Raw genomic sequence first — 23,491 nt, forward strand, 5'->3', positions numbered from 1 at the left:
GGAATTGCACATAAAACGACAGGCTAACCTTGTTTTTATCAGATATAACCTGCTTCTTTCATTTGGATTATTTCCTAATTCAGATAGTTTTGTAATCTAACCTAATGCTAAAATAAGACAAAACAGATCCCCAGCTAATCTATCTTCCCTGTCATCTTTTTCCTGGTTTTCATATGAATATCAATGGACACAAACACAAGCAGGACATAGTAAATTTTGAGTTAACTTTATTTTATTTCAAATATATACATTTGCAATCAGTTAACTCCTGGAAAACAAACCTACCAGAGAGGTCTGTGCAGAGTACCTCATAGATATGAGAACCCAACTGTAGTGCTGTACAATATAAATAGACATCAACAGAGCTGTCCAACAGCAACATCGGGAATAAAGAAGCAATAGAGTAACCAAAATATTAAGATTAAACTGCTCTGGTTCTACTCTACCGATAAAGTCAACCAGAGTGTAAATGTTTTTCTTTAAAACCCTTGTGCTGCCTTTGGGTCACATGACCCAAAGGTTCATAACGAACCATCGTTGTGTTTACCCAATTTTACCCAATACAAAACCAAATTAAAATAATTTTCTTTTAACCTTTGCAATGTGGGGGGTCTGAGACAGCCCAACGATTAAAAGAAAATGCTTCACTTTGTTTTTGTATGCGGTAAAGTTGTCGCAATACGACGGTGGGTCACAATGACTGATGGGTCAGAATGACCCGAAGATAACACAACGGTTAAGTTGGAGCAGATTCCTCAGGGATACACTGGAGTGTTTGAAATCGATTTGACTATTGGTTGCAAGTCAAGCACAAAGTCTAGTTATTGGTATCATTCTGTCTTCCTTTATCTACAGCAGCAAAGATCATATAAAAGAGAAGAGTGAGAAATGGCAGAAAATCTGGAACTACTGGTGCATTTCCTTATCGATCCCTTGTTCTGTGGACACCATTTTTCCACTTGTTCCACAGAAACATCTGTTACACACAAATACAGGTAGATGTAGGACAGAATCGTTGAAAAAGATATCTTACAAGTAAATTATACATTCCAGTGGTCTGAGGGAGGAGTGTGTGTGGGTGTGTGTAATGGCAAATACATCTACAGCTGAACATCTACAGTGTACACATCTTGGCATAAATTATTGCACATTCTACTACCTCAATATGAGCATTCCCTGTACTATATCTTCAACAGTATTAGTTTTGTACTATTGTATAGTATGCTATATACTTAAACACAATACATACACGCTATTTCTATGTAAGATTCTAGCTATATTCTCTATCTAGTAAATCTGTCTAACATACAAGAGGCTGGATCTAACATCAGTCCTTTTCCCAAACACAGACATCAACCTGACATTCTAGTCATTCAGTCAGAATCAGATTGTGCAACAGCAACACAGCCCCCACCCTACCACTCAATCTCATGATGATGTCACTGCAACGTCAGATTTCAGTCATTGTACTTTTTCAGGACCCTTTAAGTGCAGGTTACAAATGGGTTTTTAACATGACACTGACCCTCAGAAAGGTCTTTAGAAACCTTTGAATTTCAACAGATCTCTGACATATGAAATGCAGAGTAAATATCAAAAGTCAAATAAATTAGCAAAGTATATAGAACTAAATGACAGAATATTGCCCTCTCCTCCACAGACTCCTCTAGTCTCGCAATTTTTTTACTTTTTAAGTCAAGCCCCCCATTTAAAATAAAAATAGAATTGAAATATATGAAAGAAGTAGTAGATTATAATCTTAGTTTTTGAGCAATACATTGGCACTTAAATCCTGCGCCATGCCCAGAGTCAATTATCCTGTCACAGTTAATCTTACCTCAACTGTTGTCTTTGTTTAGCTAACAGACACAGTCCCATTTGATCCAGTTGGCATGAATCAAGATTTTCTCATGTTGTTCATGTTTCCCTGCACAGCTGCACAGCTGTTCTCAAATGAGTTACGAGCTATACTATTACACAGAGACCAGACTGACAGGCCCAGACCACAGAGACGTGGAGAGGAGCAGAGAGCAGACTGACAGAAGGTCAGGATTTGTTTAGCTCTGCCAATCTGTGCCCCGACATCCTCTAGATCTCATACAAAGGCAAATGTTACAAAAGAAGTTAGAATACCAGAAAGAAAAAGTATTCTCCAACATCCAAATTCATTGTTCATAAAAAGAGGATGCAAGGCTTCATGATCTGTGAAATACCTGACCGTCATAGAGACGTCACCCTTCCCTCTCTACATCCTTTCCCCTAAAGTATCCCCGTGTCCTTGGGCTATACACGAACATTTAAGCAGGCAAGTGGAAAGAAAAAGGGGACAAGTGGAAAACTAAGTTGGAGCAAAAATTTGACATGGGTTCAGGTTGTATACAACTTGTTACAAGTCAGGGGAATGGAGCAGTTGTAGACGCAGAGAGTCTCTGCTATGTACAGTTGTCATCATAACCCTGTCCAGCCCATTCCAGCCTAAACCAGTCCAGTCCAGACCATACCAGTCCACTTTAGACCAGACAAGACCAGACTAGAGTTTTAGACAGAAGGGCCAGCTTGTTAGCTTGCTGGTTAGCAGTTAACAGTTAGAGCTGTTTGTGAAAGTATGGGAAGAGGGGCGCAAGCGAGGCTGACTCAGGCTCTGATTGGCTGTGTGGTTATGTGGGGGAGGGTCTTGGAGAAGCCTCTTGCCCTGCTCCTCCTTCATGAAGAGCTCCACCATCAGGATCTTCTCCTTGTGGATCTGGAGGCTGATGTCCTTGGGGATGTCTGGGATCAGCCAGTCCACAAAGTCACTCATCAACATCACCACGTTCTATATGGAGGAGACACAACTGTCACTTTATATGTACTCTAATAAATATAGTATAGATTGGAATTATATATGAATGATCTGTACAAACATCCCAATAGACTCAACTATTGGGAGACCCCATTATAGTTATATATAACATTTTGACATTACACCGTTACCAGTAAATCAAAAACTACAAGACATACATCCATAATGGAATGCAAAACAGAGAGAGAAGAGTCTCTTCTCCTCCAGGAATAGAATAGAGAGGTCCAGGTGTCTACAGGGATCACATAGTATGTGTGTTCTGCATAGCATTCTACACAAGGGCTAGGTTCCACAGAGAGCATAACAACAGAGTGACAGTGCTAGACAGGTGTTCTGCATGGCATCCTACATGATGGACTTGGTTCTGTTCACACATCCCCTGTCAGAGCCAGGTTCTGAAGACAGCCCTCCATTCTCAGCACCACTGAGAGCTCTCAGTTTCATAACACTCACATCTAAATCACTCCGCGATGTTGACTCTCTGAAACATGGATGACGAGGAGTACTTACCAATGTACACATATGAAATATGGATGTTTAGTGCAAGGCCTTTTTTTTTTTTTGGAAGACTGTTAACCCTTGTGCTGCCTTTGGTTCACAACGACCCATCGTTGTGCTGCGACAACTTTACCCAATACAAAAACAAATAAAGGCATTTTATTTTAACCTTCGCGCTGTGGGGGGTGTGAGACTGTTAAAAGAAAATCACTTTATTTTTGTATGAGGTAAATTTGTCGCAACACGTGGGGGGGTCACATTGACTGAAGGGTCACAATGACCCAAAGATAACACAACAGCGCTTTTTTTACGTTCAATAATCAAATATGAATGGCATGTTTCGGATGTACAGCATGCACTATACATGTGTGAGTGTTTACAGTACACGCATTTGACGCCTCTGACCTGGAATACAATTACAAACGCAAGGCGCGCTGCCAGGATGGCCCAGAATTCCTTAGAAAGCTCGTAAGACTCGTTGGACCAAGGGGGCTCTCTGTAGTCTTTATACCTGGACACAGACACACACACACAAATACACACACTAATTGAAATTGGGTCCTGGATAGCCAGCTGTGGTAGGCAATTTAGTGTAGTCAATAATGGCACTGGCTGGAAATCTAGCTAACAGAATCAATAAAGGATCACATTGCTGCACTAGGGAGTAGTTCTATAAACCTGTCTATTAGGCACAACTGTTTACTTCGCACACCATATTCCCAATACACCCTAACCGACCCACACGCACATACCACACACACCATACCTGCAGATCTCCACGCTGTAACCCAGGTGCATTGGTTCCACAGGGGCGGTGCCTGGCTGGAAGTCAGTAACATTAAAGTAGGAGAGTGTGTGGTTGACGAAGCCGTGCATGGAGCCGTCTGAACTATACATGTACTGATACACCAGCCTGGGGATGAAGTCTGAGGTGAAGGAGATCACAAATGCCTGTAGAGGAGAGGAGAAAAGGAACATTCCTTATTGATCTCACATTGTGGTAAAAACAAACACCCGTGTGTGCAGGGAGCGGTGGAACACACAGGAGAAATTCTCTCTCTGCCTTTCCCCCCCATTCCATCTGTCCAACTTCCAGGGTGAGCAGGAACAGTAGTGGGCAGCCACGTGGGGGTTTGGATCTCATGTCCTGGTCAGGGACATGGGCAGGAGAGCGATCTGTTCTGTGAGCTCAGGGAGGACATGCACACTCCACGCAGAAAGGCCCCAGAGACAACTCACCTTAGCACTGACAAGTTAAAAGGCTTCATAAAGCATTAGGTACATGTTGATATCCAGTGTAGGAGCAGGTAGCAGAGAGTTTGGGGTTGGGGCCAGGGTTTGGTAAGGGTTAGCAGACAGGTACTCACATTGACAATGACAGCCACCTTGCTGAGGCCCCTCAGAAGGTTGTACCAGATTCCTGGAAGATAGGAAGTCCATGTTACCAATGGTCTTGATCAAACACTTAGAACCACCTGTTACAACCAAGTCCAGCTCTACGATTGGACGGCTCTATGATTGGAGATCCTAGACACCTACCAATATCTTTGGCACGTGCAGCAATTGGTCGACGGACTTCATTGACAAACTTCTTGGCATCCAGACGGATCTCGATGATGTTGTTGAGCAGAGCGAACAGAGGAGCCAGTGGGAACGAGGCCACAAACAGAGTCACCATCCCAAACTGAATGACTGGAACAAGGAAAAATCTACTATTAGACCAAGTCTTTTTGGATATTTAGGCAGAACAGTTTTCTAATTTCAGCTTCCAAATGTTACCACTTTTTAAACAGGTTAAGGATCTGGTGAAAGTGTATAATGAAGGGATGTTGGATGGATGTTAGGAAAAAGGAATGGATGGATGGCTTGAGAGAGATCACAGTCGTGTGGAGGGGTGTATAAGTAGAAAGATGAAGGGATTAAAGAGATGGAAGGAGGGGGGTGGATGGATATGTAAATGAATGGAGGAAGACAGGGGGAAGGGATAGAGTAGTGGAAGCATAGTGAAAAGGAAATAGTAGCTGAGAGAAAGAGGGTTCAGGACATTAAGCCTTTAATCTTTCTCCTTATGTCAGGCTTGTCCATGTCAATCTCTCCCACATTACACGACTGCTGCTTTTGCTGAAGGCCCTACTAATACTCTGTTCACTCAATCCAATAGCACTGTCCATCTAACTACAGGTTAAAGGTCATTTTGCTCATCTATCAACCAGCACTGTTACCATGGCAATGGAGACAAGCTGATTCCGTATCATTCATTAGTGTTTTTATCCAGATTAAATGACCTATATCAACATTGGGGAAAAGATGTTTGACACTACAAATAAATAATCTTTCCTTATTCCGAAACATCAATTATAAAGGAGTTTAGAGTGTGTAGTGTGTAGTCTAGTTTAGTCTTGGTGTTTTTAACAGAAGGAAAATATGTATGTGCATGTGTAATTTATATTGATATCATTTATCCACCTTTATACAGGTTAAGGATCACTTTCATTCTACCATCTGAAAGTGTAGAATGAAGAATGGATCAAGGGTGAAGGGATAGAGTAAAGGAAGGATGGAAGGATAGTGAAATAAGTATAGTTGCGGAGAGAGATGGATCAGCGCATTCTCCTCCTCCTTTTTAATGTTCACATTTTACATAACCGAAAGTGTTTAGGCCAATAAACATATTGTAAGTTGAAGACTTTGCTATGGTTATGGATCTATAACTAAATTCACTAAGTAGAATTACAGTACATGGTTATTCCTGAAGTCAATCAGAGGTCGAATGTCCTCTCAAATAAATAAAAATAAATGACAGTATGCTTGCTACTTTACTAGCCCAAAACCAATGTCCACTGTACAAGACTTCAATTAATTGCTGGCTCTCAGGAGTCTAAATAATTTGTACATATACTTTAAGTACTTGTATTTGGTTTATAATGTATAGTTTTGTATTTCTGTTTAAAGGTTAGTTATTAGTACGTACTCATCTCCATGTACTCAGGAGTCAGTCCCACAAAGGGACCCAGGAAGTGGTCTTTTTCATGGCGCTGGAGTGTCTTGTTAAACTCCGCCTCCTGCTGGGAGTCCATCTCTGACTTCCTCCTCCGGATCAGCTTTTTCAGCTTTCTGTTTGTGTCAGGGTGTGGGGTGGGGTGGGGGGTGTTGGTGGGTGATTTAGTAGAGTACAAAAGAAAATGGGCATATGTCCCAAACCATTATCTTTTTAGATCATGATAGTGCCTTTACTGCATTGTATTGCGTCACATAACTGGTTGTGTGTACAAGAGTATGTTTGCGTTTGTGTGTTGGGTGGGGGGGTGTCTTTGTGTACTGTATGTGTGTGCATACTCACGGGATGCAGATCTCAAACAGGTTATTCTGGATGAGCTGCTTTCCAAGCATGGTGATGCACAGCTGAATGCACAGCTCCATCAGACAGCCTGCATGGGCACACTGCCAGACAAGACCAACCGAGCACAGATGATATCAAACAGAAAGATGCAAATCACAGATTAGACAGGCCAACAGACATGTGTCTGTTTAGCTAGATCAGATGGGATTCTCTGTGAACAATGGGATGAAACTCTCACCTCCTCCATCCTGTAGGAACCGATGACGTACAGGTAGTTTCCAGGGCGACCCACCAGCCTTAGGAAAATACACATGTAAACACACGGTTAGAGACAGGATCCATCTCTAGAGAGAGAGAGTGAAATAAGGAGAGAACGAACAAAAGAAGACAGAAAGAGTGATGGAGGGAGCCACTCACCGCCCCCTGAAGAAGGCCAGGTAGACTATGGGAGTGAAGGCATTGACAAACTTCAGGATGAAGGTCTTGACAATCAGACGTTCCTCAAAGCTTTTGTCAGTCTTCGGAACCTCTGAGACACACAGACAAAAAACCAGCCAATGACAATAAACCTCTGGGTGCCCATCCTAGCCCCACCCATCCCCTTTTATACTCAAACCAGTAGCATACCCAGTGTGGTAAGCCAGCGTGCTACGGACCCATAGACCTCGTCCATGATGATGATGATGATGAGGTTGATGATGGCTCCGGTGGTCTTGACGGTGGCGCGGATGTTGGAGCGGGCGACAGGGTAGGAGCTCATGTGCAGTGCAGCCTTGATGGAGATCCGGTACAGGATGACCCCAAACACGATGGCAAAGGTCACACATACCTGCAGAGAGAGGTCAACAGATATTTGGGGAAAGAAGAAGCGGAACTGGCTTGACTGTGGCATCTGACAGTTTGATACTGGTGGAGAGGAGCGTTACCATGAAGATCATCATTAACAAGGCGGTCAGATAGGCTGGCATCCTGTCAGTACACGTCAGCTTCACCTTCTCCGTCTGAAACACACACACATGCGCACACAAGCACACACACATCCACATAGACACAACATGCAAGCACAGACATGTACAAAATATGTTGAGAGATATACACAAACCACAGGCCTCAGACAGTAGGTATGTCTCAAGCTGTTTGTATTCATGCAGAAACACGCTAGACCAAGACAAACACACGCAAAACCTCCATGTCTTGCCCAGCTGTAGCCCGGGGTGTGTGTGCACTGTGGCTTGGCCAGGCTAATATAATGCAGCCTTTTGGAGTCACAGCGTCAGTCAAATCCTATAGGAGTGTTCTGATAAGTAGGTCAGGACTGCCACAGACTGGCCTTCCAGATGAGCAAGGCTGGATAACAAGCTACAGGCTGGGGGTGCAGAGAGAGGAATAGAGAGAGAGGGAAGATGGAGGAATGAAGAGAGAGAGACACAGAGATAATGTACTGTATGTGTGTGTCTTTTATCTAGCTAGCCAAAGGGCTCAACTGACAGACATAAGAATCTTGTTGAGGTTGCAACATACTGATATTTGGAAGAAGAAAGGAGAGAATAAGAGGAGGACAGGATATGGGGCAGGGAAGGAAGAGGAGAGGTGAAGAGATGTGAGGAGAGGAAGAAGAGGATAAGAGGGGGGACAGGAAGCAAGGAAAGGGAGGACATACTTCAGGGGAGAGGCGTTCCATCTTCAGTCTCTTCTGCATGACCCGGAACTCGTACTCAGCTCTATGGTGGTCCTTAAGGGAAAGACACAGGGTCAGTCAGAGAGAGAGTGTGAGTGTGTGTATGTGTGTGTGTGTGTGTGTGTGTGTGTGTGTGTGTGAGAGAGAGTGTGTGTGTGTATGTGTGTGTGTGTGTGTGTGTGTGTGTGTGTGTGTGTGTGTGTGTGTGTGTGTGTGTGTGTGTGTGTGTGTGTGTGAGAGAGAGTGTGTGAGAGAGAGTGTGTGAGAGTGTGTGCGTGAGTGAGTGAGTGTTAGTGAGTGAAGCAGTAGCAGCAGCAGCTTTCAGTCAGAAGCAGAAACAGGTTCATATGAGCTCCAGTCAGGGCATCAGAGTTAAATATTTAGGATTAAAACAACAGGAGGAAGAGAGATACAGAGAGATAGAGAGCGGTGTAAAATATAGGGGGGAATTTAAATCATTGTTAGTAGCAGTTTTTGCAGTTTTGTGTGTCAGCATTCTGCAAAAGGTTTTAGAGGTTAACGTTCGGTAAACAAAATCATATTTTTCCTAACCTTGACAGCCATCTTCAGGAACATCAAACACAGAGAGAGAACAGAACAATCACTGGATGTCTCAAAGTCTAATGATGTTTAATATTAATATTTTATCTTCTTGGTAGTGATTTGGACCCAGGTATTGAGCTCACCTCCTCCTCCTCGAAGCCTGTCAGGTCCCAGATGTAGTTGAGCCTCATCTGCCTTCTCTTCCAGTGCTCCATAAACATGGCAGCTAGCATAGATAAGCACATCAACAACAACATCAGCACCACCCCAGGCAACAGGTGCAGAGAAGAGGGCTGTGGCAGGTGTGGGATGAGACAAGATGGATCTCCATAACCGTAAGGTATGGTTTCACATGACTCAGTTAAGTCTCCAGCCTGTAGGAAGCTAAGATCTATATAGACAGACGCTGTAGGAGGAGGGGTCTGGAGAGGTCTCTGCATGTCAGCGGCCAACGATCCCTCTGTAACTGTGACGACCTGGCCCTGCTCTAGTTCTACTGCTGGGTGGCAGATGGCAAGGCAGGCTGACAAGACATGAAAGATGTTTGTGTGTGCGTATGTGTGTGCATGCATGTGTGTGGGCGTGCATGTGTGGGCGTGTGTGTTTGAGTGGGTGTTATTGTGTGTGTGCATCCTTACCCCAGAGAGCCATAAAAATGGAGAAGAAGACAGTGGCAGGGTTATCAAAGAGATGGCTGGCCCTGGCTGTGCCACAGGCTGTCCCTAGCTTCCAGTAGCTGCAGGCCCGGTCACACATGGGGCACATGGTGATGTTGTTCCTTGGGTCACAGATCTCCATACTTGGGGAGGGAGGGGTGACGGGAGTGGGAGGACGGGTGAGCGGGTAGAAGAGGAGGAGAATTAGGGAGAGACACAGAAAAAGAGAAAAGAAGAGAGAATAATTGAAAGAGTGGGAGACAGGGAGGGAGGTGGAAAGGTGACATCATCAAGCTCATTACAGCACACTCATTACTAAGCCTGAATGAGGCAGACAGTTCATCAATGTTTGGGGCTATCTCGGTGTTTATGATCATTGACCTATGCACTTTTTGTAAAGCTCTCTCTTGGATAAAAGCGTCTGATAAATGAATAAATGTACATGTCAATTTAACGAGGCAGCAAATGAATCTATCTGATTAAAGAGGAGACAGACAAAAATCTATAGACCCTCTAAAACCTCTACAATTGGGTTTTGAATCATTCCAGCCTACAATACTCCTGATCTGGCCCTAGGACAGCACACGTCTGGATTTAAAATCTAAAAATACAAATTTAAATCCTTGTTTAGTGGTAAACAGAAATAATCCTGAATCAGTCTGTCGCACTGTGTGTGTAGCCCACCCTCTGTTGCTGTCACTTAGAGAGTCCTCATGGTGACACGATGCCTCTCTGAGGCATGCTCAGGACATCTGATTGGTCCAACTGTGTTTGTGTTCAGTGATAGTGTGTGTAGGTGTGTGTGTAGACAAAGAGAGAGAGAGAGATACACAGAGAGAGAGAGAGAGACAGAGAGAGACAGAGAGAGAGAGAGAGAGAGAGAGAGAGAGAGAGAGAGAGAGAGAGAGAGAGAGAGAGAGAGAGAGAGAGAGAGAGAGAGAGAGAGAGAGAGAGAGAGAGAGAGAGAGAGAGAGAGAGAGAGAGAGAGAGAGTAAGTGAGTGAGTAGGAGAGTGCACCTGGGGATGTCGTCATCGACGGTAGCACAGCCATACAGAAAGACGATGACTCCCACGATGGCAGCAGGAATCAGCATCTGGGTGTAGACACCCAGCCAGGCAAAGTACAGACCAATTTTCTCCCCAAAATACTTCCTATAAGAAACGAGACAGTTCACTGACCCTTACATCACCCGAACATGCACACACTCAGATATGATCAAATCAACCAACAGTTAATAAACAAGTTAAATCCATGAAGCTCTGATGGTATTTGATGTGGTGTTCTGTTACTAGTGTGGTGGTTTCCTATATTCTGGAATGGAGGGTTCCTTTGCTCTGACACTGGCAAGGTGGGTTCCTATGTTCCGTTATTGGTTAGGTTGGTTCCTTTGTTATTGTACTAGTAAAGTGAGTTCCCATGTTCCGGTACGGGTGGTGTTCCTACCTGATAAGGCCAATGGGCTGGTATTTGTAGAACACGCTGTAACTTGCCCATTCCTCGTGCAGCAGCTACAAAGAGCATAGAGGGACAAACAAGAAAAACCTTAAAACTCCTAATGTAAACTGTGTGTTTATGGATGTTTGTGGATGTCTGTCCATGTGTTTGTGTGTGAATATGTTTGAGCGTGTGCGTGTTTGTGAATCACACCCCCTCGAGCCAAGCCTGTCACATAGGAACGTTGTGCTTTCCTAACATTCAGGGTAGCTCACCAACAAACTGTCCTGCAGCTACGAGACTTCAGGTTAAGGTTGAGGTCTCCTCCAACTACAGGATACTGTATAACTGCTGTAACACTTATACGATGATAATTAAAAAAAAATATGTATTGAAATTATTACCGTTATTATTATTACTATGATTTTTTTATTTTATTATTTAATACAGGAATGTATACTATTTATTTGATTGACCACCACCCCAGACATGGAGAAGGAGGATGATGCATTACTCTATGTCCCAAGGTCAAGTGAAGGACATAATGGGCTGTTAGGTCCTACAGAATCACAACCGCCTCAAGAGAAGCAATTTCAAACTTCAGCAGCATTACCCTCCATATTAGAGTACTGAGAGAGCCAGGGTTCTATGTGTGAGTGTGTGGTTTGTGTGTGAGCGTGTATGTGAGTGTGTGTGTGTGCGCTTGTGTGAGTGTGTGCAAGTGTGTGAGCTTTTATGCTCCTAAACCGCCCAGACAGAAATGAAAGCGGTTGCCTTGGTGACACATCCAACGCGTCGGGCAAACAGTATAATTATTCTGCTGGTGAAAGTCAGAGCAGCTCCATATTAGAGCTCTGCTACTGTGTGTGTGTATATGTGCGTGCACTTGTAACCTTTAACCTCTCACCTTCCTGTCGTTTGCCTCATCAGTGGGACTGTCAATGTCTCCCTGTAACACAGATCACCGTGGTTACAGCCATGTTTTTACATAAATGACTAAAATAACTAAATGTACACATGTAGCATAGCTCCGTGGGCCGGTCTAGTTCATGTGATGTAACACTCACATCATGCAGAGGGTAGGCAGACATGTAGACAGCGTTACCAAGGAGACTGGTGAGTCCTGTTGAAGTCAAATGGAGAAGCTTCACTTTCTAACATGGAAATCCCACACTCAAGCTTCAGTATCAAACCAAACACAGCTCTGGCTGTGGACAGATGGGCTTCTGGACAGATGGAGAGGATTCGTTCAAGAGGTAGAGAGAAGTCTTACCCATGGTGTAAGTGACCTGACTACACCGGGTGCGTTTCAGGACCTCATAGACCTGGACAGGGACAGAAATATGTTCACATGCACACACTGATCACACATTTACACAGGCACCATACAGACCACAGCAGGATCTCTATCTTAGACAGCTGTGATGATTCCCTTTCCAGGTACATTTGATTTACCTCACAGTTGACACATTTCAGACTGGTCCAATTGGCTTCATTCCAGTGGGTGAGACAATAAAATACACCTAAATTGACAGTATGTGTAGATGGTCATTTCTAAAATGTGTTACTAGTGTTCCTGTGCCAGACATGAACTACTCTGGGACACATTATCATGGAGATGTTGACTCTAATCTACTGACACTTTCACTCAACTAATGGAGTGGTGCTCTGGAGGCCAGCTGTATTGACAGGCACTTTGCACACAGAAATACACACACAAACATACGCGCACACACACTTACGATAGAACTCCTTGTCTTGGTGTCAAAGAAGGATTCTCTGTCTGAAAGATCAAACCTGTGAACAAAAACACAACAACTATCCTCTTAAAATCCTTTCACAATAACCAGAACCCAATAAATCGGTCATGAATGCCAGCAATGCTGGCATGAACGATCCAGATACTCCGTCAGTCAACCTTCAAGCCAGCCATAGAGCATTTTGCAGCAGGTTTCACTGCATGATTAGAGCCTGTAGCAGTTGTAAGATCCTTATTACACATGTCAGTATGACAGAGGAGTCAGCAGTGTGTGTACGTGCATGTATCTGTGTGTGCCCTCAAGTGTTTGTGTGTGGGTACACAAATTTGTGTACGTCCCTTAGTGCACATGTGCGTAATTATGTTTGTGCATGCAAGCCTGTGTAAAAGGTTTCAAGCTATTTCTTTTCCATTCATTTCAGTCCAGCTAGCGTCGGCTAGGTGATTACTGTCATTGCTCCTGAAATGTGAATTATAGGTGCCATGAAAATATAATCAATTTTGTGGTAGAAGAACACAGTGACTCACACACAGACACACCGCTAGGATGCTCCTGCACCAGACACTAACACACACTTGAATTAAACAATAACATTCCTGAACACATTCCACTTATTCTGTTCCTGCTTCCTTACAGTCAAGAGGTTCACCACACTGACCGTACTCCTGTAACAGCAGTGTCTTTCTCTCCATATCAACGTGTCAGGGCGACAGAGAACACAGGCACCAAGGGACATCTTGGCACTAGCAGTTGGCCCACATTCAGACAGAAAGAAAATCCAACCCCTTTATAAATATCTGCAGTGGATCAGTCACCAGATCAAGAGGCCTAACGTTTCCACAGAGCGCGTGTTTTGAACCAAACTAGGGTCTGGTCGTATAGCATTTTGAACAGTAATGTATTGAGGTCGTATAGTATCAGTACTCCCAGATGAGCAGGCCACGGTGTGAGTATTAGATGTTAAGTATTGATACTCACAGGTGCTGCTTCTCTCTGGAGAAAGGATGGGACAGCGGTTTGACGCTCTGCTGCCGGCTGGTATCCACTTTGGGGTGCAGGGGAGCCGTCACCTTGTGGATGAACAGCCGGACCTTCTCCACCAGGTTGCTCCCCTGCTTCACCTCGTACACCTGCAGGACAGAACAGGGAGTGTGGGCACCGAGGAGGAAAACAACCGGTCAACTGTGTTCCCCAGCCAATGTGGTTGACGGTCCGATAATTCAAATCAAACCTGTAATTTGCTGATTTTATAAGGTAGATCTTCCTCCTATCACCAATCAAATCAAACCATGATTTTATTTGTGTTACAGCTCTTTTATAACAATTAATGTCATAAAAGGCAGAATTGTAGTTTGCACTGATAGACATTGACCTTCATGGTGGGCATCTTGAGCTTCATAAACTCTGCCTCTCTGCAGAGAACGTTCCAGGGGGCGTGGATCTTCAGAAAGCCGATCCCAGGAATCTTATTCTGGGGACACAGACATGTACGGGCATAAGGAAGGAAGTGGTTGAGTAATAGAATACTGTTCCACACTGCAACCTTACACATAACATACCTGCCATCATAGCTTTATCTGCAATCAGCCTTTCATTCAGTTCACTCACATTACAATAATCTGTTTCAATGACTTTACTTTCCAATCATTCCAATTATTTGCTTTTCTATAATCTTCCATGCGCAATCTATAGGAAGTATAATGGTATTACAGAGCCACTTTAATGACCTGATTTGACTGATTCTTCTCCAGCTGCCTGCGCCCCCCCCCCCCCCCCCTCCGTATCTCCAGTACAGAGGATATACAGTGTAGGACAGAAGTTACCTCCTCTGTCTCCTGTATAAACAGCAGTGCTTATATAAGACCCTCTCTCCTGCGCCACCAAACCACTTCCCCAGTCCTCCACTCCTGCACTACTCCTCTCCCGCGCTCCTTCCCTCCACCTCCTCTCCCATCCTCCCATCCTCCCGGCCCACTCCAAGGTTCTGACCTGTCTGTTGTTCCGAACACTGCAGACTGACTGTACTGCAGTCAGTCTGAACTGCAGTACAGAACACACAAACACACTCTCACACGCACGTTCACACAAATGTTCTTCCTGATGATTGTCTCAATACCTTTCTGTGTGTGTGTGTGGGGGTGTATTTGTTTGTGTAGTAAACTATGCATTATAGGGATGTGGGTGGTGGTTTCAATGGTAAAGACTTTCCTTCTCGTCAATCAACTTTTCTATGGTAAGGGTGTGTGTTCATGAGATCTCTCTGCTTGTCAGATGGTTGTCCACACCTCTCCACTCCTTAGCTTCATATTGATGTCTAGCTGTACATGTTACCCACTATGTAAAACTGTCTTATTCTACAGTCGCTGTATTTTTCACAGAAAAATATAGATTTTTCCCTCCAGAGGAAGAGATTTTATATATATATATATATACTCTTTCATCATATCATTTTATAGATAGAAAGAGATGGTAGAGAGAGAACAAAAGAAAGGTGGAGAGAAAGAAAGAGAGATGGGGTGGTTTGTCTAGTTGTTTCTATGCAGGCATTTGAATCTTGGTGGAGGTATGCTGGTGTTAAAAAGCCTGTTACAGTGTAAATACAAAGATGGATCCACAACAGTGAGAACAAAGGTCCGTTGTGTCGCCGTGGAGACTTGTTCCACCACATTCTTGTCAGAAAAGTGTCTTCTCTATCAGACCGACATATCTACCACAAGCAGCTCCTCGGGGCAAGTTGTGAGCACCAGCTACTTTCACCCTCCTCAGCAGCCCTGGTCAGGGTACTGAACCTGGGGAGCGCCTGTGTCGATAACCAATTTGAGTAAGAGGTGATTTAATGTGCTATTCAGTTGCTAAAGAGAACGTAATCAGCAAACATCAATACATAGACAACAGACAGGCAAGTGTCAGTTGTCTAGAAATCCCCTCCTTCCCCCCAACCTCCTTTTCCATCTCCTCAACCTCATCCGCCCTACACACCCCCTTTCTTCTCAACCTCTGCAACACCTACCAACCATCTTCAGCAGGCTCCCATTTACATCCACATCTCCTCACCTGTCAGCTCCACCACCTCACCACCCCTCTTCCTACCTTCCTCCTTCTGCTTCACCTCACCTCACCCCTCCATTCTTCTACCTCACCAGTCCTCACCCCCTCATCCCGCTCCAGCTCTAGTCCCATCTCCATCAGGTTCTCCTCAAAGTCCTGTCGTCTGAAGCGTCGGTCATCGTCATGGTAATCCAGCCGGTTCTCCTGTGCGGCCAGCTCTGGGTCCTGCCGGGGTGGCGGGGCAGGGCGGCTCCGTGTCCAGCTCAGGCTGCGTCGCAGGCCTCGGACCAGGGCGTTGTCCGAGAAGCGCGAGGGCTTGCGCCGCACACTGGTAGGCTTCTGGACTTGGTAGGACAAAACGTAGTCCACCCTGCGCTTGCCATCCTGGAAGTACGGGCCCAGGCCGTGATCTGGCGGGGCCCCGTCTGGCTTTAGGGAGTTCAGCAACTGAGGGAGGGAGGGGACCAAATTGTGAGCACATGGCTTTGTAGTTTCAGTGTAAAAAGCTCAATTTTAGACACGTGGCATCTTTAAACTGTAGGTGAGACCTGCAGTTTCCCAGACTTTATGTTAGGTCATACCATGATAATAATCTATCTATCTACCGAGGAATATCACATGTTATGTCATAAAGTAACCTAATCCCATCGAAGTCATAACGACTGTGAAATTAACTAGGGTATCCAATCAGACAGTAGAAATCATGGAGAGCCATCCCATAATACTAGACCTGTGAGGGCTGACCTCATCTCTGGCTTTAATAAAAACAACAATGCTATAGTTTAATGGCATGGTTATCGTCAGGCTACTTCAGATGGTGACAGATTAAACATGACAGTGCTGCTGAGGGTAGGATGTAGAGGTCGGGGGAGGGGTCAGGGAGGTCGGGGAGAGATGGAGGTGGGGTGCAAATGATGCAGAGAAAATGTGTAATCAGCAGCTGTTTGTTCTGGAGATGGGTATTTGTCCTCAGTGACACATAAGCCACACTAGCCCCCAAAAACACACTATCTTCTTGTCATTTCCTATTTATGTTTTTAATGTTGAGGCTCTAGGCCCTAGAGTCTAGGGACTATAGTACATATACTAGAATTTATAACAAAGATGTGAAGGGAGCTAGGCTGCTCTATAAGGATCAAGAATGAGTATTACCAGCCAGGCTATGGGCACTTGAATATGTTGGCAAATGAAATGGACAATATTCACCAAATGTTCTCATCTTCTATCCATCAACCAGTATTTCACACCCACCCTTGCTTTTCTTCAGCCCAGACACACAATCCAGCCTTGATACTCCCCACACAGAGCAGCCCCATCGGCCCCAGCCTCAGCCCCCTCACAACAGGAAGTCCCTCCAGGTCGGGAGGAGGATGCATTGTGAACAGCACAGTATGCCGCCGAGGACCAATAGGAGAGCTCCGTTTACAGACACAGGAACTGAGATCTCCAGCGTCCTTACCAGAGTTCCCTCCACCACCCACACCCTCCTGCAGCGGCTGTGAGCAGAGATCAGCAGAACTCTACAGAGCCAGCCTGCATAGCAATTATTCAGCCTAGGTCTACAGAGGCATCATCAGGCATACACTAGATCACATATTAGCATACATTATCACTCTCAGTAGAGGTGGGGATGGGGAGGGGTGGCGGGGGGGTCAGGGTCTAATGACCACGCTGATTCACTGTACAGTTGTGACCTGAGGGAGGGGACTTGACCCAGCCACCTCCGACTGAACATGGAGGATGCACACTTAGCGATGATAAACAGCTCTGCAGCAGAGACAGTATGTAGCCTAGAGAACATCTCTTTTCATCAACACGATGCAGAGATAACCTCGATAAGCCCTATAAGCATGATAATTTATGCAGTAAAGTTATCATGTGTACTTTACATACCTGTGATAGCGTGTACAGATACAGAACATGAGCACAGCCTAATGAAGGGCTGGTCCAGCTTGGTTTAAACGCAACACAGGTGGGGTATTACATCAGCACATCATTTAGTTTGGGGACCTTATCCTGAAACATCGTGTCTAAAGCTGACAAGATGCAGAATTCTCAGCACACTAATCCATGAACCCAACAGTAACTTTTTCCCTGTACATTTTTATCCCTTAAAAACAATTAAAGTCTCATTACATCTACAAAGGTCTTCACCGGAGTTTCTCTGCTGACTTCAAAAGCTATTAACAGGCTTCGGAGACATGGCTTTGGGGATGTTTATTAACACAGCAATTATTGCTAATATAATTATCAGCGTTGTCTAGGTTTGGTGGAGATTGTTGTACTCCCAACGCAGACCCCAGAGTACAACCAGAGGATTCATCCCTTATTTACATTTTTGCATTCTCAGCTCAGCATCAAAGCCGTTTTAAGGAAGGCATTTAGAGAGAACAGGAAGTATCATCAACGTGTACAGCAGGAGTACCCAAATCATAAGGGAACTGTGTTCAACTTCCTGAGGCAGAAGGATGGAGCAGAGTGAACTCAAAACAAAGGACAGGAGAACACAGAACAACAAACAGAAGCAGACTAGTGCCAATACCTCAGAGTAAAAATAATGGACCAATTGTGTCATTCTCTGCCCTGTTGTGTTGTGTTTTGTTGGGTCGGTTCCTCCTGGCTTGGGTTAGGTAATAAAGTTAAGTTTTCTGCCTGGGTTGGTTTGTTACTACTCTGGGCTGCGTTTCCCGACAACGATGGATCGTAGCAACGATCGAGCAAAAAAACAAAACCATCGATATTTCTTACTTGCGTTTCCCAAACATGCTCGTAAGGAGTAGGCTAATCTATGCACTTTCAAAAGTTACGAATTTTCAAGAGACACTTTAGCTACGATGTCTTTAGGAACGGCCCGTAAAACTAAGATTCGTCCTACGATGGATTCTACGATCAACTTAGGCTTACGACGCTTTCGGGAAACGCACCCCTGTTCTGTTCTCCTTTCAGCTGTATTGTGTTCTGTGGGGCTGAGTTGCATTGGGTCCAGTTTGAGAGCACTATGTACTTACTATGGAGTCATACTGGTTGTAGCAGTCGTCCTGAGTGTCCTTGGTGGTTCCCAGAAGGCCCGGCTCAGGAAACTTCTCCTCCACCGGGACGGAAACGTAGTTGTCTTTACTCCTCATGGTGGCACTCTGCTCCTGCTCAGGGAGACTTATTCCAGGCTGGTTATGAACAATGAAGGTCTCACCTGGGAGAGAGCCTGAGTGAAGGGGGATTTGAAGTACATTTCAATCAATACCAAACAAAAAGACATGCCAGTCTGGATCTAAGGTGCCAGTGATTCAGGTGGCAGATGAATGAGTAATGGTTGGCTGAATTATATGATGTCTGCTCAGGTACGATACATTGCAAAATTGCTTCATGCCAGTAGATGCTGCCTGGAATGCGTTATTACTGTAACTGCGTACCCTCTATGAGAAATTGCATCCCAGGTGGGTCGTATAAAACACCCATTCCAAAGCAAGCCTGTTCCAATATTGATTTAAATATCTCATATTCACTTTTCTCACCTCGCGTGCAGGGGTTGCAATTGTGTTACAGTGTTAAATCAGGTCTAGAAAGCTACAGCAGAAGCACAGCAAAAAATACTCTGTGTGACCTATGAGGCTCTATGTGTGACCGGGAATTATCAGACCAACACCTTTCTGCGCCATACAGGGGGGGCTGTATGGCGCAGAAAGGTGTTGGTCTGATAATTCCAGGTCCTGCAGACTAGGGTCTGGGCTTGCACTGGCCTGCATGGTTCCAGCAGGTCTGAATGACAAGTTTTCAGTCTTTACAGACAAATGCTTCAAAGTCATTGAATTGTGACATCACATTCTCCTTGCTGCAGGGCTCCTGCTGGTGAATGTGAGCGTGCAGTTTAGAGGGAGCACAAAGCAAGCCCTTCCAGCATTCTACATCTTTTCACTACAATAGATGTGACCATGCTGACCGTGACGATGACTGTGAACACTGGACTGGAATAGGCAGCACTGCGAGGTGCACAGAAACCAAACAATCAATTAGTCAAGAATCTTACACAAATACAAAAAATAGTTATCATGTTTGTTAAGTGATCGTGTGATAAAATATAGAGGATCATTCCAAATTCCACAGAAAAAGAACAGCTTGTTGAATCAGGGAATTAAAGCCTACTTTCCAGTTCATTCGAGACTTTTCTATCCTTATGCAATATTAATATATGGTGCTGTTCTCACAATTTGAATGTTTGGACATGTTTGGACATTTAAATTGTGTGTTCTCAGAACGAGACAGCTTACCGGATCCTCTCCTATCAAGACTGTCAACGGTCTCCACCGGGTAGTTTCCGTCACCTCGTCTTTCCATTAGATACTTAAAACCGGACAAACCAAGACTATATTCCTATATCCCCCGCTTTCCGGTAACCATCTAGCCTGCGGTCGAACTACCCACTACGCCTGTGGGTTTAGTGCCATGGCGTTGCATGTAAACGTTGGGTTTCCCACGGCGCGTCTCCGGCCTCGCCGCCTTCTGTCCGCGTGTTGGGGACAACCTGCAGAGTCTTTACGGAGGGAAAGACGCTGTGCTTCTATAGCCCCGCTCTAATCCATTTGTGTTTCCCACATCATAACACGCCTTATAGCATGTATTCCCTCCCACCGCGTGCGTCGTGCCAACTGGGTTTTCAGCATCATTTCTTTGCGCATCACTACGGTCGGCGTGGGGAGCGCGAGAAGCGAGCCAGCTGGTGCCGCCCACGCGACGATCTAACAGCACCTACAACACGGGACAGTGCTAGCCGTGGGGTATTGAATTTGTCAGAATTTAATGTATGTTTTTGCAAGGAAGTATTTTGTAAAAAAAAACAAAAACAAAAAAACATTTATTGTCGTTTTTAGATGGACAGCTAGCCTGTAGGCGGTAGACTGTGTGCTTTTGGCAGCACGCGTTTTACGTAGGTCTTCCTGCATACTATGTGTTTTGGAGATTCAAAGATTCGAGCAAGACACAATACCAATACATGGGATAGCCTACACTGTAGACATGCCAAGTACCGTGATTATGTTTCCGGCGATCAAATTAATAGACATTATTAATTCTGGCAATAAGGTATACCTATCCCGCGGAAAAGTGCAAACTTTGTGACCAAGAAATTATTTGTCTTCAAATAGTCTCGAGTGACAGTCACAGATGAGTTTCTTGTCGTGATTAAGGTCAGAGGCGAAGCTTTAATATCTTGGGGCGCTTCCACACGCCAGAGCGCATCTAGGGGACAAATCCGAATGCGGACACCATCTCTCCAGTTTGCATTTTACGCGCCTGTGCGTAAATCAATTTTTTTTAAATTAAAGTGGACTTATCACAATTTTATTTCAAATGGCTATAGCTATTCATCTTAATTGTGCTAAGAGCGCTCGGTCATCTTGTCTAAAGTGATTTATCTTCGTCCCGCGGTCACAAGTCCGGCATGAGTTGCTCTCAGTCGATTGGTGGACCAGCATTTTAATTAATGTAGACCATAGTAACAAATATAAATAAAAACATCCAGGGACTGTGCAGACTATGCGACTCTGGAGTGTCAGTATCATGGAGGCTAACCCCGCTGTAGCGCCATAAAACCGGTGAATACGCTCGCTCAGGACTCACCGATGGAAACTCACAAGTGGCACACCTTACAACTAACCATTCAATACGACTTTATGGCAAGCTGAAACTGCAACCGATTCCCACGTTTTTACAAAGGGTTCTGTAACACACTAAGTCTATAAGAAGTACAACGTTGATAAGATTTCGCTGAAGAAAATCTTAGAAAAAGAAACAAGATTAGTTACATTACATTTGCAGTTTTTATTTTAACCCACCACCACCCAGAAAGAATTACCTTGTGTCACGACAGACAATAGAAGATGTGTTATTGTCCAGGAGCACCGCGGAACTATCAACCTCCTCCTCCTCTCGCGCTGCTCACCTCTGAAACTCTTATCAGCCTGTCTCGTAGGCTACTTCCTATACAAGACTATATAAGATCATATGAATGCCGTCAGCTAAGCATATGGCGAGATTTTGAGTAAATTCACTGCATGGCCCCTAACCTAGTCGAGGCTAACCAATCTACCTGAGGAATTTAGATTGATCCTATTCTGATGGGATTCCTAGTTCCAGGCTTGGACTCTGACTAGAATGCGACTCTGACAACACTTGCACCTGAGTTGACTCCTCCTTGTAACATTCCAAAAGGCGTGTAGCAACTGGAGAAGGGGATCACATACGGATGATGTTCAGATGGACCCCGAGTGATTCCATAAGATCCTTTTAACACTAAAGCCAGAACAAATCTCCTGTATAGTTAATACCATGCCCACCAATCACCCTACCGATTATAGCAACACTAGTTTGGCCTTCATCATCATAAACCCTTTACAGGTGATTTTATCTCAGATATTTTAATCTGAGATCAGGGCCATATCACACTATATTGGGTTGAAGTTGGATATAGTTTATGACTAACCCTGAGCTAGGGCCGGCCCTATGGTTTTGGGGGCCCTAAACAAAAATTGTGTCGGGGGCTCTTTATTTAGCAAAAGCAATTTTTTTACTACGGTTTTTTGGGGGGCCCGACCCCATAAATAAATGTTTAGTTTGTTTATTGGGTCGAGCCGGCCCTGGAGCTGGTGCTGAGGCTGTAGAGGCGAGGGCTGGATCTAGGACTTATTCTAGGGCTGGGGCTAAGCTGTATGAAATTCAGAAAATACATTTGCTTAAACAGTTTTTTTTCCCCCAGAGGTCTGGGCTTCCCTTGCTATCTGATATCAGGGGCGGGAGCAGAGACCTGAGCGCTCGGCCACTGGATAAATTGCACGAGCTCACAGAATGCATGCAAATAACAATGAGTCTTTCAGAATACTTTTCCCTAACAAATTTTGCTTACACAAGGCTGAATATTTGTGAATAGGATGGGCTGGGGAGAGATCCCACAGAGGATCAGGTCAGCTAAGAACAAGAGATATCATCATCATCATCATCCATGTGCCCCTTGGACTTCTTTATCCAACGACAAAAACAACTTTTTATTAATGGAAGCTAAGATCCCGTAGACCGTGTGTCAACAATACATTCAGGTTTAAGGTGTGTGGGTGATCTCTGCACAGGTACAAATCCAGTTTGTCCTCTTTATACACCTGTTTTTCTAAGAGCAAGGGATTGGTTTTCAACCTGTCCCTCCCCTCCTCCACACAATACATCCCACCTGGGTATCAGGTTACCAACCACACCCTGTCTTTTAACTAGCACCTAGCACCCGGAACTGCTGGCAGCCACTTTACATTATAGAAGACTGATCTACTTCACAACTCAAATGGCTGTAGAGGCCAAGTGGACAATTTACTACTTACTTCAGGTCTCACACACCTGTCGGCTCTGGCTATGTACCTCATAACATGAGTGGTTAGAACACAGTAACAACAATGTAGTTTATGGTTGCCAGTGGTTGGTCTGGCAATCTATCTATGTCTATTTATTCAAAATTGCATGTCAGACAATTTACTGGCAGCTTTCACAGGTTATATTTCTGGGAGTACAACCTTCATACATTTCTATGTGTTTATTACCATTCATATTTAGATAAATAAGGCTTACTTTTTAATCCTCTATTGGAGATTAAAAGACTGAGTTGTATGTGTACTCAGATTAATGTATCTGGCCCCTTTTAAGAAAGGCGACTTCCA

General features: G+C 44.5%; 1 protein-coding gene across 4 annotated transcripts; it reads right to left on the bottom strand.

The window, feature by feature from the left end:
- Window positions 1-203: 203 nt before the first annotated feature.
- Window positions 204-21,924, bottom strand: ano1a (anoctamin 1, calcium activated chloride channel a). Of its 4 annotated transcripts, XM_067248705.1 has the most exons (27): window positions 21,649-21,924; window positions 18,809-19,002; window positions 15,903-16,247; window positions 14,125-14,223; window positions 13,984-14,019; window positions 13,731-13,882; window positions 12,735-12,789; window positions 12,266-12,317; window positions 12,060-12,115; window positions 11,900-11,941; window positions 11,002-11,066; window positions 10,575-10,709; window positions 9,540-9,700; window positions 9,045-9,127; window positions 8,911-8,922; window positions 8,341-8,412; window positions 7,607-7,681; window positions 7,308-7,509; window positions 7,098-7,209; window positions 6,919-6,976; window positions 6,681-6,781; window positions 6,312-6,454; window positions 4,880-5,032; window positions 4,708-4,760; window positions 4,107-4,291; window positions 3,746-3,851; window positions 204-2,815 (listed from the first exon to the last, which is right to left on the bottom strand). In XM_067248705.1, the coding sequence occupies exons 2-27, from the start codon at window positions 18,923-18,925 to the stop codon at window positions 2,579-2,581; spliced, it is 2,907 nt and encodes a 968-aa protein (XP_067104806.1). In that variant the 5' UTR covers window positions 18,926-19,002; window positions 21,649-21,924; the 3' UTR covers window positions 204-2,578. The 4 variants fall into 4 exon arrangements, with proteins under 4 accessions (XP_067104806.1, XP_067104808.1, XP_067104807.1 ...); XM_067248707.1 differs by lacking the exon at window positions 13,984-14,019; XM_067248706.1 differs by lacking the exon at window positions 8,911-8,922.
- Between the last annotated feature and the right edge of the window lie 1,567 nt (window positions 21,925-23,491).

The sequence above is a fragment of the Osmerus mordax genome, chromosome 13 (genome assembly GCF_038355195.1).
Source record: "Osmerus mordax isolate fOsmMor3 chromosome 13, fOsmMor3.pri, whole genome shotgun sequence".
Classification (NCBI taxonomy): Eukaryota; Metazoa; Chordata; class Actinopteri; order Osmeriformes; family Osmeridae; genus Osmerus; species Osmerus mordax.

What these genes read in the sequence shown, in the direction of transcription:
- ano1a (XM_067248705.1), bottom strand. Translation starts at nt 18,925, where the DNA reads ATGAGGAGTAAAGACAACTACGTTTCCGTCCCGGTGGAGGAGAAGTTT. An exon ending in TCCTGAGTACATGGAGATGA is followed by an intron (nt 5,033 to 6,311) that starts GTACGTACTAAT and finishes TCCTTGTTCCAG; the next exon opens with TCATTCAGTTTGGGATGGTG. An exon ending in TACAGCGTGGAGATCTGCAG is followed by an intron (nt 3,852 to 4,106) that starts GTATGGTGTGTG and finishes GTCTGTGTCCAG; the next exon opens with GTATAAAGACTACAGAGAGC.